General features: G+C 40.9%; 1 protein-coding gene across 1 annotated transcript in view; it reads right to left on the bottom strand.

Annotated features, from left to right (window-relative positions):
- Window positions 1-756: 756 nt before the first annotated feature.
- Window positions 757-16,215, bottom strand: part of LOC148394064 (uncharacterized) — a 35,124-nt gene continuing 19,665 nt past the window's right edge. The window contains exons 3-5 of the mRNA XM_088383677.1: window positions 15,783-15,848; window positions 8,570-8,684; window positions 757-1,163 (exon numbers count right to left, since the gene is read on the bottom strand). Coding sequence (XP_088239803.1) covers window positions 983-1,163; window positions 8,570-8,684; window positions 15,783-15,848 — 362 coding nt within the window. The 3' untranslated portion in view covers window positions 757-982. The remainder of the gene's footprint in view (window positions 1,164-8,569; window positions 8,685-15,782; window positions 15,849-16,215) is intronic.

Genomic DNA, 16,215 nt, shown 5'->3' with positions numbered 1-16,215 from the left:
ATGAGCAAGTTTGAGTCTTCAATGAACCTAACAAGCATGTTTTTTGGAATGTGGGAGGCAGAACATGTGAACAAGCCGGAAGCAAGACTCAAACTCCGATCCTCAGAACTGTAAGGTAGATGTGCTATAGTAACTATAGATTATCCTGTCCATCACAAATTTTCCATCAAACATGTCAAACGCCACTACAAACTGTCCATAGGTGAGATTGTGAGAGTGAATGTATACTAAAATTAATCTCAAAATTTTAATTGATTTTATTCTTGTAATATTACTAGTTTGATCTAAAACATGACTTTTGTACTCCAAACCCCGATGTATCTAAATTAATATCAAATTGTGACTTTGACCTATAAATACACTTAAAAAGGTGCAAATTTGTTCTCATATTATTACTATGATAGGACTTGAAAGTACACAACATATACAATTATGACTTAAATTGCAGGTTTTCTTGAAAACATACATTTTTAGTCTCTAAACCTATAACATGATCCAAAAAAAAATATGTGCATATAGGATTTGAGTATGTCTCATATTTTCTGGTCCAAGCAGTGATCTGTTTGACCGCTAGATGGCAGTCTGTGCTGTGTTCTCCCAGCATCATTTCCTCCTAATGCCTTGTGACACTCAGGTTATGAAAACACACAGACGTCAAGTTTTGATGTCTGAATGTGGCAACCTTTAATTCCATTTTATTATTATCATTATTATTATCACAAAGTCAAGAACAATGGATCAAATATACTGTCAGTTCGTCACTGGGGGTGAAAGTGCAGCACATTTAAAAATACTCCTTTCTAAATCTATGCAATGTCAAACGTGATATATATACAACATCTGGCTTTGTTTAGAGTCTTCAGTTAAAGTGACACATTTCAAAACAAGCCCGAGCTGCTGTACGAGTGCCAACAGTTACATATAATTCATCATTTATCACAGTTATGTGGTAATTATGACTAGAGTGGAGTTCCTCCTTATATTACCCGCCATATGTCTCATTAAAGAGTCTTTTTAAGCAGTAAATGTGACCACAAAGAGCACTTTGGATGCACTTCAGACTCAAATGATGGGCTTTCTTCCTCTTCTTCTTCATGGCTCCCTTTTGCCCGAGGCTGCTGAACCGCACGGCCGTCCTCTTTATTCCGATGTCAGCACTTGGCCTTAAGAGCGTTCAATATGTGCAGGAAGAGCGAACATCAATAGAGCGCTTGCTTAACGCTCAGCGCCACTCACTTCATTTACCCATTGATTTATTGGAGGACCAAAGATTGGAATGCAATGATGATGCACAAACAAAGCTTGTGTCGTGTGTTCGTCGGAGGAGCAAGCCTCATTTGTAAATCCATTAGAATATTTGGAGCGAAATAATCGAGCAACTGTAAAATAAGCACTGGGATGTCGTTTTCAGTCGCAAGTGGTAAAATGGCAGCCGCTGGAGATGGATAAAAGCAGATGGCTTTTGCTGCTTAATTCATTTTCCACAAATGCAATTTGAATCAGAATGCCGTATTTCGACGAGTAGGGACGCATAGAACAAATTAAAGACAATCTTTGACTTGACTTCCCCTTTAATGCATCCCACGTATTCTTGAACACTTGAACAGGGTCAGCACTGGGTTGTAACCGGATCCTGGCACTACTCCATGTGCACTTCTAAGTGTTTCCCTCTTGACGTGAGTGTCCTGGTGCAGCTGCTTTCCCCCGCACTTCCTCTGTGTAATTCATGCGAAAAGGAAATATGCAGATGTCTTTATGCAAAGCAGCGTTACCTATGGTGCGCGGCCGCCTTTGATCAGTCTCACTGACACTATCCAACTAGTGAGAAGAAAAGAATTTAAAAATGGTAAAGGCTCCTAATTGAAGTGAACATAAAAGAAGAGACATGGTGTTAATTGGTAGATGCTAAGAATAATCCAGACCTTGGAGACCACTGTCCCTCATGCCAAAGTGTCAGGATTTACATCTTTAATTCAACAATCCCCCTACAACTAACTAACCCATCTTTTCATTTTGGAGTATACTACACATACAGTATGCATGCACGTGTGCCCCCCCCCAACACACAAAAGCAAAAGTAGAATATGCAAACTCCCACCCAGGAATGCCGTAACCCGGGTTCGAACGCTCACCCTCAGAACTGTCAAGTGCAAGCTGGATGAAATTTTTCAGGGCATTCAGCGGTATTACTAAGTTTGTGTTTGGATTAATACGCAGGTTCTACTGTGGCACATTTACCAGTTGAAACCGTTAAAAGTAGTATTTTCACGTTACATCATATACGTAACACAAACTATGCGGCGGCGGGAAATAAATCGTCTGTCTGATATTTTTGTTCATTTATATTTGTTGACACATGGTTGTCAATATGAGAGCAATAAGCACACACGGTGGCGTTTTATATATAATTTTAAAATTTAGTTAAGCTGTTTTTATGAAAAAAAACCTTCCTGTAACCCTTGCATATTTAACACTATTTCTTATTTCTATTTATACATATTAAACTTTGTGCACCAAATATCACATTCACAAATTTTCTACTCAGGCACATTTTAAAGAAGGGTTAAACGGATTCTTTAAACTTCCAATCAGGTTCATCTGCGCCTCTATGAGAAATAAAGTGAAACATAAACAGTGCCTTCAAACATTTCCCAGTATGCAAGGTAAATTTATTAAACAATGAGCCATTTATGTAAACACAGTTCAAATGAGAGCTGCTCCTGTTTCACCGTAAAATCCTCCTTTTTTCCATTGAACTGCTTATATTTTGGGCTTGACTATAATTTATTGTGCACGCTGCAGCGTTAAAGCTGATTTGATTTGGAAACCTGCAGGGACATATTAATTAAAATAGCAACCTAATTAGCATTTGGCGGTGACCTGAAAGCTTAATATTATTATTAGAGCAGCAACAGTCGGCTGGGATGAAAAGGGTTTACATGACGGCGGAAATGAAATTCAAAGAGCGGGAGATTATGTACGTGCAGATCAAACACGGCGAGAAGTTGGAGATCTCGTCATTGGCAGACAACACACAAATACCCACGCACTTTAGTTTGCACGTGGACACGCGAGATTAACACACTTGGCTGCTATGACAATAAGAAAGGAACACGACACTTCGCTAACATGTAGGCAGCAAGACTTTCAAACAAGCGGCTAGTGAAGGTCTTGCAAAGCAATTGCTCACATTTGGTCAAATGAATATTATTTATTGACCGACTCAGTGGACTCATTTCTACGCAGTTGAGGATATTTGTCTTCACTTACTGAAGACAAAGGTGTGGCAGGATAATCCAGAAACAAGCAGCGAGTAAATTGGTTTGCAATGGAGGCTTGGCAAAGTTTGTGACTTTAAACATATTTTGAAAGCAAATCAAGACTTTTTTGGAGGAAAAGAAATGCAACATTCTTCAAAAACATGTTGTGAGAGGAAGTTAAGACTTTGTAAAGGCAAAGGATTGCGCAATTTTTTGAAAACCGACAAAGTCTGCGTTTCACGACTGAAGACAAAAGTAAAGGGAGCAAGAGCGAGAACAAGCAGCAAGTGATGGCCTGACAACGAATATCTGATACTCTCAGATCACATTCGGCCAAATGCTTTCAAACCAATGGATGGATGATGAGCCTAAATTGTGAAAGCAATTCAAGACTTTTTGAGGTCATAGAATTTCAATCATCTTCAACATCCTTTTCTGCAATGGAAGACAAGCAAAGACTGGATATTGACTGCAAAACATCCATTCAAAAAAGGTCTCGAAACCTCTTGAAGGCAAAGGTCTGGAATATTCTCAATTTGGCCAAGCCTAACAAGTGAACATCCACTTAAGGTACTAAATGTGTTTCAAGTAGGAGTCATCATCAAACTGCAGTGAAGGTCAAGACAATGTAAACAAATATTGTCTTGTTGAGCAAATGCGTCACACTCTGTTGTTTAACCTTCACGCCTTCTCCGCCTCCTCCCGGCATCTCCGCTGAGACGTTTGCATATTCGCCCGGCGTCATCTTTCCGCCTCGGCACTTGGACAGCGCTGACATGTTGTCGATGTCCCCGCAGTGCTAATCGTTCATTAGTATTCATTAGTGTGAGGCGCTGGGCCGGCGCGGGGCTCTTGTCGAATCAGTGTTCTGACGAGGCCTTTCGCCCCGGCGTGGGTCAGTGAGGAGCTGCTAATTAGGCCCAGCAGTCAGGAGTCATTTTGGCGAGCACCACTAGTGGAGTGCGTGAGGAGCGGTCGACACTGGAGGCGCAAGGTCGTGAGAGGGGTGGGACGTGTTTGGTGTTTGTTTACTGGCAGGACATTGAACGCATGACTCAACAAATAAAAGCCCACCAAGCTCCCAAAACATTTAACCCCAAAAATTGTCACAATGCATAATAATAAACAAATGTTCAGATATTGGATGATACCTTTGTTCATCCTGTTGTTCATGATTATTGGATTAATCAATGGAATACTCAATTGCCACTAAAAATATTCAATAGCAGCTCTAAATTTGATTAATTTTTTTCAGAATTAATTTCAGAATGAATTTTTCTCACCAAAATGTAGTGAGTTGAAAAACTAAGGCCTATTATTTAAAATATCATGAGTTAAATTCTTCAAGAATGTTTGTGAAGAGGATGCACGTAAAAAAAAAAATACAGTTCTGCAGTAATGTGAATTCCGGTAGGAACTGCACGATAATAGATTATTTTCTTTTTTTTAACATTAAAATAATAATAATAATTATAATAATAACTTAGAGGTGACTATAGTCACCATATTTTTGGTGTCGGTATCAATATCTGATGTGATAAGTTGATAATGCAATTTTAGGATATAGATATTTTATTACACCCTGACCAAAACCATACATCACTTCTCCTTCTACTCCTCCCATTCCAAACGCCCCCCCCCGGCCCCCATTCCTCTACAAGTGTGAAGTCACACGGGGCGGCCTTTTGCGTGTCGCCTCGCTGTATCCTGACATGATTCCACATTAGACAAATACCCCGAAATACAAGTGCATGGCATGACACCTCCCTTCTTGCATCCCCCTCCCACTCCCTCTCCCTCTTTATCAGATTGATGACACGGCATGTAGGAGCACTTGACAGCTCTCAGATTGGCGCTGTAAGAAGAGGGAGATCCCAAAGTGAGATGGGTTAGCTGGCTAAATCTATCAGGAGCCTGTCCGGGGGAGGAGGGAGGGGGATGATGATGAAGAGGGTGGTGGTGGAGGTGAAGGAAGAGGAGAGGGGGGAGTCAAGGGGGAGATGATGATGGTGATGCTGTTTGGGGGGGGGGGGGGGCTCCATGCTAAGCACAAGCAGGGTCGGCTGACAGTTGTGCTCAGCCTTCACTGTAATAATGAATAAAAGGAAACTCCCTGCAGATTACACATCTTCCCTGTTTTGACATTGACCTTAATACATAATTTAACCACAAAGCCTCCAGTGTGTGGAACCACATAAGAGACAACCATAGGGGTGAAAAAGAAATGCCTGGGCTACATTATAAATATATATATATATAAAAAAAAGCTTCAGTCGGAATGGCTCATGTGATCAAGCCTGATAGGAATGTTGCCACCAGTAAGTCTTTAAACAGTTTAAGCCAACATTTGGGAATGTAAGATGGGAAAGATCTTAATGTAGTGACTTCCCAGTGGGAGGCAATAAATGTTAGAGGATTAACGTGTGTGTGTAGTTTCAAAATGAGTGTGGAAAGATGGTAAGCAAGTGCAGTTTATTCTATTGCTCCATTTTAAAACATTTTACAAAGTCAAAATTTTTTTTAGGAAAGCAGTCTTTTCACCACGTCAATTTCTGGTGAGTGTGAATACGTGTACGTGCACAAGGATGTGTGTGTTGTTTATTTTGTTAAGGCAGTGCTGAGTAAGGCAAGTTATGTCTGTTCAGTTGAGGTCTCTCACACAGAAAAAATAAAAATATAAGTCATATTTGAATTAGGAGTGACAAAAAAGGGATGTTAAATTAACCTTCCATCAATTTCCTCACCAGAGTCACGATTTGGAGCCATTCACTAACTTTAAGCAAGAGAGGTGTGCACCCCAGGGGTATGAATAATTTCGAACGTAACTCCAATTGAAAAATAAACCCTGAATTTACATTCCAACATATACTTTCTTTTGCTGTAGATTAATTATTTGACCCGGCTCACCAACAGTGGGTAACCTTACAACTCACCAGCGTCTTGCAAGAAACATCAAAATGTTAACTTCCTTAGCAGGTCGATTTACATCACACTTACGGCAGACATTTTATGACCTTTAATGACTTCCCTTCCACATCCATGCAACCCAGCTGCACACTTTACCACACTTTACTCGCCAATTAAAGAGGCAAATACATCGATCACAGATGTACGGTGAAACATATATGTAGCTATGAAATATGAATGACAACAGCTGCCTGTGATTCACACTCATCTCATTAGTGTACTGTATTGAAAGTGGAGACCCCTTGGCGTGCGTTAGGGTGAGAGTGCGCATAGATGGGGGGGGGGCCTGACCTCCAACTCAACAGGAGGCGATAGGGAGGTGAAATCTGCTTTGCATGCAAACAAGCTGGTGCATGGACCAAAGGATGAGTGAGTTGCTTGATGAATGAAACATGAACAACTCTGACGCATAGTAATGCGCTCGACTGCCGCTTCATCTTTTGTTATTTTTGACAAGAGTTGGTCATTTGATGACTTTTATTTCATTGTCTGTGAGAAGGTGTTGGCTCGACAACTTTTTTGTCAGTAGTAAGAGAGGCGGGACAATTTACAGGGAACGCCATAATGCCAGAATCCGTATGACATTGCACAACTGATGCCTAATTCTCAGGTTCTACCGGGATGAAAACTTTTGGTGCTTTCTGACGGCTATTTTATACATGAGACCAGAGGCTCGAGATGTTGCACACAGGCAATTTGGGGTAAAAAGTGAAAGTGGATTGATTTGAGATCTTCTGTTTCAATTTTGATGCGCCAATTTTTGGGGGTCACTGAGTAAACTGTGCTATATAGTTCTGTATATAAAACTGTATTGAATTGTATTGTAAATACATTGTCTGGTGCCAACCTAAAAGCCACCAGCTTCTGGTGTTCAAAGGTTCTTAGCCTAGGAAGCACATGCAAGTGCGGTGTATTTCCTCAAATGTTTATTTGTGAATTGAAAATTTTTCAGGTTGCTTGTTTTGCTCATGCAGGACCTGTTGTCAGTTGAGCAAAATGAAGAAATAAAGCTTTTACAGGCAGTGCGAAAGAGTACACCTGCCATTCTGAGTCTGGATGCCCTTGGAGTTCTCAAGGGAAGAATTGTTTGGCTGACTGTGCCCAAACCGGCACAAAAAAGCCTCCAAACTGGTCTGTGTGTGTGTGCCATCATGGATGAGTTACCATACTGAGCCACAGATAGGAACTACATTGGCAAGTACTTTGGTGGTTTACCATGAGGCTTCCCTCCAAGGACATGCCAATATAGAGGAAGCCTTGGTCCGGGTGTGAGTATGCATGTGAATGTGCATGTGTGTGTCTGTGTGGAAGGGCGGTGCTCTACTTCGGCAGTGGTAATCTAATGAGCCTGTAAACACACTCATTTGACATCATTAATTGGAGGCAGATCAGAGGTGTGTGTTTATGTGTGTGTGTGTGTACAGTGATGGTGGTGGGCTTCTCCCACATCAAAGATTCAAAGAGTGTGAAATCCTTGATTATGCGACACAGAGATGCATTAGATGCTGTTCTCCTGCCAAGAAGGGAGACGCGGCGGTGAACGCTCGGCCCGTGCCAATGCCAAACCTCCAGTCCAATGTGGTAGCATAAACGCACCTGATGCTGCACGCTGTGTCTTATCAAATCTTAAAAGAAGCATACTGGTGGTATAAAATTCATTAGCATGAACCTAATAAAGCAGGGGGTTATGCACAAGGGCTACAGTATTTTTAAAAGAGAGGTGAGATTATCCTTTTTAAATATAGGTCAGTCATTTTTTTTATTATATATGATTACTTAATAAAACAAAAAATGTTAACTATGTTACAGTTACATTATATACGTATAGATAGATAGATAGATAGATAGATAGATAGATAGATAGATAGATAGATAGATAGATAGATAGATAGATAGATAGATAGATAGATAGATATTATAAAATATTGTATTTCACTTTTTATTTGGTAATTAAGAATGCATTTCGCTTTTCTTTGATGGGTTATATAAAAAAAGCATAAAATCAATGCAGTTTCAATGCCCAATTTTAGGGGAAAAAAATCACAACAATAATGATTCGACTTGCATATGTATGTAAATGCACAATGGGTTAGAACAAATAATGGGGGTGTCCGTATGCAAGCCCAGAGTCACATTATGCCCACAACTGTAGTAGAGTGGCCATGAAGCGTGTGATACTCCATGTGAAAAAGTTTTAAAGAGGTCCCCGAGCGTGATGCATTACTTACTCAGTGAGTCTTTCACATGAAACAAAGGTGTTGGAGTTTAGCTCAAACTTAATGATCCATCGGCACAATGGCGCCTGCTCACTGCCATTGGTTTTGGTTTCTCTCTGAACTCACCTCATCAGGCCTTTGTTCCAGGGGTCTGCTTGATGTTTTCTAGCCCGAGCTTGGCGTCGCCGCTGTACACGGGACACTTGTTCTTCCTCTTTTCTTTGGGAGCGTTGGAGTTCTCCTGCGCGACACATTATGAAGATTTAACTTTGTGCACCTTTGATTGGGCGCTGACAGTCATCCTTCAGCTGCCCTTTAAAGTCCCACTTTGGATCCCTAATGGCTGTCATGTCGCAGCGCTCTCTGGACTTCTTACTCAAAGTGTCATTGGCATAATGGTCGGCAGCCGTTGGCCCCTTTTGATCATCCATGCCGTGTGTGTATGTGTGTGTGTGTGTGTGCCCGTCTCTCACCTGCCACTCCCAGGCAAAAAAAAAAAAGCACCACGACCGGATATCTAAAATTCACTTTCAAATAGTTTCTTCTTCTAATAGCCAAGCACTGCAGAAGTGTTCTGGTGCTCATTAATTTAAAGGAACAGAGCAATTTTCCACTGCATCAGCACCTCGGCCCAGTTTTCTACTCCATCTGTTGTTTAGCACACGCTAAATGGATGGAGAGAAGGGGAATCTTTATATTGTTGGATAAAGTTGTCTGGTAAACTCTTTACTCATACAATTTATTTTATATACTAAAATGACTTGAAATGCCATTAACCCATTTTAGCCACTCAGTTTTTTAGTTTTGTTAGTTTTTAATAGTTACACAGATATTTTGAGACATTTTAATATTTAATATTTTTATCTCATTCAAGTTAAGTCATATTTCTGATTCAGCTGACTGGCTTGTGGTAGCACCCGAGCGACCTCTATTATTAAAAACATCCACTATTTATTTCTCAGGCACAGTAAGTCGAGAAATTTGTTCCAAGAGGAGATTAAGGGCATCAAAAGAATGGAACACTGCAGTCAAGTGGAGACTGTGGGGTATGCTACTATGAATTGTCGGGGTAGAGCCTGGTGAAGTTCTTAACTCTTGTGTCAATTTGAAATGATTGTTTTTCCATTCACACAAATACACATGCATAGCCCCCCTCCCACCCCTCCTTATGCATCCACAGAGGGATTAGGATCAAGAGCGCCCTGGCCGAGCTCCGCGTGATGTAAACGTGTGGAGAATAAGACACGTCTCTCTCAATAAACATGCCTCCTGCATGCATCCAAAGATGTGTCACGTTCACTTTCACCCAGAGCGGCGGCGGCAAAATGGGAGAGCGAGGCGCTTCTGAAAGACAATGCCATCGCCGTCACTCCCCACCTGAATGACTGATACATTAAACGCGCACAAAGCAGCGGGAGGATGCCACGCGGGGAGCGTTCAAAGCCGCAAAACGACGCATCCCAAATAGAAAAACAAGGGAGAAAATATGTTGCAGGCTACAGTGCAATACAATGCAGCCTTTGATTGGCACCCATTGGAGATTTGGCTGTGTTGTTTCACAGCTACATGGTGTTGTCTTTTGTGTGTGTATGTGTGTGTGTGTTTTCCAACTTTTATGAAGCCAAGGTAGTACATATTTCAATCTGGGGAAAAATCTTTTAGCATACCCCTTAAAAATGTCAAAAATAGTGGTTAATTGCAATATAACATTTCTCTGTGTGTGTCTGGGAATGAGTCGTGTCTGTCAGTAACTATTGTTTATGTTCTACTGTTCTGCTCATTTACCTGAAAAGCATATTGGCCGCCATGGCTGTAAGTATTGCGCAAGTATATTCGTTCCACCAAATTCATAGCTGGCGATTGAAAGGAAACAAATATCAAAATTGAAAAAACAATTTTTTTGCCTATTTGTCTGTCCAACTCCCTCCCTAGTACCTCCACTTTAAAAAGAGAACATCAGCCTACAGATAAAATTGTATCCCCCCCTACCATGTGCCTTTAACTCACCTAAAAGACATGTTATAGCAACTAATGCCGTGAATAAAAGTATTTCTTGAATGATCACTGTCATTATGTTTTTCATACAGCTAGCAGCTTCTGGCACTTCCCATTTTGCGTCTTAAGCTTTCGTCTTTACTTTGAGGCCACTGGGAATTCTCATTAATGCCTTGACTTGCTTTTATCCTTGCCATTTCCCACTTCCTATACTACTTTGATAATTAAATGGCTGTTAGGGAATTTGGAATTTTAGACCGTTCCTTTTTTTAGGGCGCTGGGGGTGAGTGGTGGTGGGGTTGAGGGGAAACGGGGGCTTGACCTTGTGGAATAGCCTCAACGGGACCTCACTGCTTCATCTTCTCTTTGGCTGCAGCGATAGCTTCATACTGAAATGATAATTAGCTCCCCTGCACAAATTAGTACGAGGCTAACAAGAAGGCAATTATAGCAAATATACATCATCTATTATTTATTACATTTTAATTATGGCAAGATTTTAACGCAGTTAGTGTGCGGGCGCTGCAATTAATGACCTTGAGCTATCTTCATTTGGAATCGCTTGGAAGCAGAGGAATGGAGACTCACTCGCAGAGGCGGAGGGAGAGAAAAACACTCGAAAAGTGAGTGGGGTAAGGACAGGACTAGGACTGGCACTGTCAGTCAGATGCCCAGAGCGCAAGGCGGTGTTCCGCGGTGTCACCGTGGCGACAGAATGAGCGTCTGTCGAGGCCACCTGCCTCATTATGGCAAATGTATGCATCTGGGCCAGGCGCTGGCTGGCTCACGGGCAGGCAAAATGGCAACGCTGGCAGCCATTACTGCATTATGTTAGCGTAAGTGTACACACCGCATGCATGCACGGGCACTGTCAATTGGAAAATAGTGAGACGGAAGTTTGACAAATGGGTGGACTTCCCGAGATTGGTCACCTGTCAGGTGCTTGGGGGTGGAATTGAATTTCATGCAGGCTGCACCGAGGTCAGCTAAGTGAACCTCCACACTAACTACTCTATGGTGCAATAACTGGTAACATATTTGCCGAAATATTTTATGCAAGCTACGTCCAAGCAATCATATTGTAATACTGGTGTTGTGTATTTTGAACAATGTTATTGCTGCCCCCCAAAACTTTCCTGAAGTCATAAAAATCTTTTTTTTTCTTTCAATATTGTGTTCCCCTATTATTCAGGCCTCTGCAATGTCATACTTGTAATGCTTTTTTTTTTAAATGGATTTTAATATACTGTATGCCCTCGCATATAGAAAATTGCTGACACAATTTTCAACCGTCTACTGACCACCGGGAAAAGAGTAAAACGTCCTGATTTTAAATCCTCCCTCAAAACACAATCATTTTGACCATCTGTGTTGTTCTTAGATCACTGTAATAAAGTTTAATTGGACTGGATTACACTTTGATACTTTGTGATAACGTGAACTAGATACAGCAAAACGCATCAGTGAATAAAAGTTGGCTGCAGTAGTGGAGTGAAACTGCACCACCCAAATAAAATAGACGCGTTCAGGATTATTTGGCTTTCTACCGAGTCATTCCACTTGAAGACTGGAAAAGTTGGAATGGTTGAATTGACTTTGTTTCACGTCAACATCTGCAACAGGCGCCCAAACAAGAAAACTTTCTCCTCGTCCATGCCCTGCTTCCACCTTTGCGCCCTCACCAAAACGCCATTAGGCCTAATGGAGGGCGGCTTTAAGGACAGCCCATCACAGCGGCGTGGCGTCACTGACACCGACATGTATCTTGGCGCTCATTATCATCCTTGAACAGCGCCAATTTACATCTGATGCTGTGACTAATTCTGAATCGGCAATGTCAAGAGACATAGGAAGTGGCCTAGCCATGATGACAGTGTGGCTGTCAGGGGGCGCGTGGATGGAGGACTCCTCGGGGCATGATTTAATGCCCGTGTCAAGCGCCGCTGTCAGCCTCGCTCTGGCTTGCCGCCTCGCTCCCCATCCAGACATTAGGATTCACAGACGCAACCTGCTTGGGATTCACACCGAGGGCGAGAAAGTAACAAGTGATTACCTTGTGGCTGTAAACTACCATTAAGGCTAAATAAAGGAAGGTGACAAAGAAGACAGAATTGGACTACTCTTGTTTTAAATACAGTGCTTAACAAAATCATTAATAGGCCACCACTTATTTGTCTCAGATAGCATACGGCACCATTTAAACGCTTCAACGCAGACTCTTTCGATTTCAGTACACGGTTGACATTTTATGATTTTGAACAGCAATTTCAAGCTGAATTTAACTGTTTTCTATTGTGCTTGTCCTCATTGGGGAGCTGGAGCCTATCCAAGTGATTTTGGGCAAGAGGTGGCAGTGGACCCTAATAACTCAGGTCACGGAAAGCACTTTTTTAATCCCCTAATTTGAGCACTGACCTCTCAGACACCACCAATGAATCAAGTATACAATACATTACATCTTTGTTTAAATACCACTGTTGCAGTAACAAAGTGCTTTACAGAAAAAATTATCCAAATATGCAGTGCTTATCCTGTAACTGGGTTGTGGGGAGCTGGAGTCTATACATAAGGCCAAAGGCGGACTAAATCCAGGACTGGCTACCAGTCAATCATTTATAATCACGTTCATTTTGTATGAAGCAAATAAGCCAGGTTGAGTAAAGCAGTCATCATCAACAACTCAAGATAGGTCTGCTTGATTATGAATAAAAGTAAGAATAATCACAATTATTCTGGTAATAACTGAAATCACGATTATTCATACGATCTATTATTTTGGGGTAAAAAAAAAAGAAAATATTAAACAATTTTTTTTTTAAGACAAATATATTGTTATGAAAGGTCTTTTTGAACCAAAAGGATCTCAATGTGAACCAAGACCTTAACCTTAAGCTTCATCTTTTATTTATGGTATTCAATAATTCTCAAGTAACTTTTTTATACCTGCTGTGTTGATGTACTTGATCTTGTAGTCTGTATGTTTTACAGAACTGTATGTTACTTGCACGTTATTGAAGTATTATGAAAGGCTTAGTGTAGGGCTGTCAGTAAATGTACCTATTTCTATTTTTTTTGTATTCACATATGAGTCGAACAAAAATCTCCTCCTACATATGACTTTGTTCAATGTCCACTCTCTCTGCTGACCAGCCATCTGTGCTTCTTATCACCTTTAACCTTTGGCCGAGGTCACCGCAGGTCAGCCGTCTCAAATTTGTCCATACAAGTGGACAGCGTCTGTCTCCCTTTTAAAACATGTAAAAATATACAGAACCGAAGCAACAAAATTCTCTATAGTGTTGATTTTCTCATAGACAATAATTAATTGATTGGCAACCATTCCACGGTGGACCCATCTCTCATCCAAAAAACATTACTCCATTAATGTTCATACCATTTCAACACCATTTTCCACCCTTGAGATATTTCAACCAAACGACATCACAGACGTTTTACTAAGACCGTTTTAAATTGTGGAAAAAATGCATATGCACAATATGTCTCCTTTAATAGTGGTGGACGACAACACTGGACTGACTCGCAGTAATTTGGATAACGATCCTGACACTTCAGCTCGCTGTTCATTTGCTAAATTGTGTTTAGTGTTGTTTTTTTATTCCAATTTTCATCCTCACGCCCCTGTTGGCCTTAAGAAAAGATGCCATCATTAGCCCAGGACTGCTAAAGCATTCACAGAGGGAAGAGAGGAAAAAAAAAAAAGCCATCAAAGTTGTCACAGAAAAAATGTCCTTGTTCTCTAATTTATAAACAACCAAAAAAATTAGAGATTTAGCGTTTCATGTGGCTTCTTGGAGATAATTATGACAAGATGAAAGGCGCTAAAGTCTTCCCTCTGTTCTCGCCGCTTCAGACGCTCCCCCCATTGTCAAAAATGGAGATGAGCTTGTCAGCAATCCACCTCCTTCCTGTCTCACTCTTCCCTTCTGTCTCGCCGCCCGCTTTCACTGAACTCTGATATGGCAATGTTTTGTCTTCTCACAACTGTCCGTCAATCAGTCAGCGTCTGTCTGCGAGGTGGCTGTCCCCTAATGGGAAGTGGTGATGAGCTTTCATCAGCACCATCATTCCCAAGGTTTCAAGCGTTTTACTTTGTTTTGTTTTTATTTCCGCGGCCAATCAAAGGGGCCGGATGAATCTTGTGTTGATGTGTGCAAGCCCCTCCCTTCACCATGAGGTGTCGTGCGGCGCTCGAAATGAGTGTGTGTGTGCGCACACGCCCTCGAGGGAGGTAATTACTAGAATAACTAGAGTAGGGGCCAAGGCTGATAATTTATGCCCGATTGTTGACAGTCACAGTGTTGTTGAACATGTAAAGAGAAGGCCCTCTGTTGTCTTTCCTGATCCTTGTGTGCACTTGACTACCTCGCATCCACAGGTCCACTTACAATGGGTATAAAACGTGAAGAGTAAACCTCCATTACTCAGGGGATATGAACCAAGCCCTGACCTGAATAGCAAAATTGAAGATAGTTTGTCTAGATTAACCGTTTGAAGCAAAAATACTATATCACAAACTCAAATCACAGTGACATATTCCAAACTCATCCATCAACAACATCCCAAAAATAAATGCTTTACAGATGAGTTTATAAGAAAAGTACCAGAAATTTACATATTCACGGAGCAGACTCTCAGTCATTTTCAAGCTTATTATAGTTGATAAAAACGAACAAAATAACAAACTAAAATTAGGGAATGATGTGACCGAGATAAAATAATAACATATAAATGCTGGAAAACACAAACAAACTGAAGCAACATTTACTTACTTCTGTAAATGGCTAAAAACAGTTTGTTTTCTCCAAAATGGCTTCCTGTGTTTTGAATCTTGATTTTTTTTTTGGTGGTACTACTCACACAGCTACTAAATGGTATTTTATAAAATAAAACTGGCTATGGGGACTTAATTTTCAGAGCATTCCAGGAGGTGCCACCAACCCACCTTCCTTCTCGCTTCTCCTTCTCGATTTTAGTTAAAACAAATACTTGTCATGCAGAATTTTGTCCACTTGACAATAACTGTCTTCACTGTGCTCCATGGTTAATGGCTTGGAACTTTTTTTGCACCCGTCTCCTAGCAGATACCTTTGAATAAATGACATTGCTCCGATACTTTGGGTAGCTCTCTGTGGACCACGGCTTTTGCTCTATGATGCAACATGGGAGAATCCTACTAGAACAGTCACTGGAAATGAGGGCAGACATGTACTCACTCTTCTGACATGAGAATGTGTTTGTGAGTTCTGTACACAGCCATGTTTTCTTTCTTTTTTTATCCCTCCTAATTCAAAATTTCAACTTGTCTTTAACTTGAATTGCTTACCTTTGACCGGCTGTCCGTGGTGTCCTCTTGTCCAAAAAAATTGACCTGGGATCGGCTCCAGCTCACCTAATGAGGACAAAGAGTTATTAAAAATGGCTGGATGGATAAATTGCATATAATACAGGTTACATTGAAGGTGTAAAATGCTTGATGATTAAAAAAAAAAAAAGCATTTTAACTTTTTTTTATATATAGTCACTGGAGACAACATGCAAAATGGTTGGCACCAATACTGTTCTCTGTTCCTTCTCTTTATTCTTGAGTGCATTAGCTGTGTGTTTTGGATCTTTACCCTTTTGGAGGACCCATAACCTGCAGCTGAGTCTGGTTTTGGTAAATATCATATTGGGCCTCTCCACCATTGATGCAATTTGATCATCTTGATATTTCATTGGACAGATTGAAGATATACAAAGCAAAGCCAGGACATATC

This window comes from Syngnathus floridae, chromosome 8 (genome assembly GCF_059516105.1).
Source record: "Syngnathus floridae isolate MCC-2025c chromosome 8, RoL_Sflo_1.0, whole genome shotgun sequence".
In the NCBI taxonomy this organism is placed as follows: domain Eukaryota; kingdom Metazoa; phylum Chordata; class Actinopteri; order Syngnathiformes; family Syngnathidae; genus Syngnathus; species Syngnathus floridae.
Note: the sequence above shows the minus strand (reverse complement) of the source record. Positions and strands in the feature narration are given on the sequence as shown.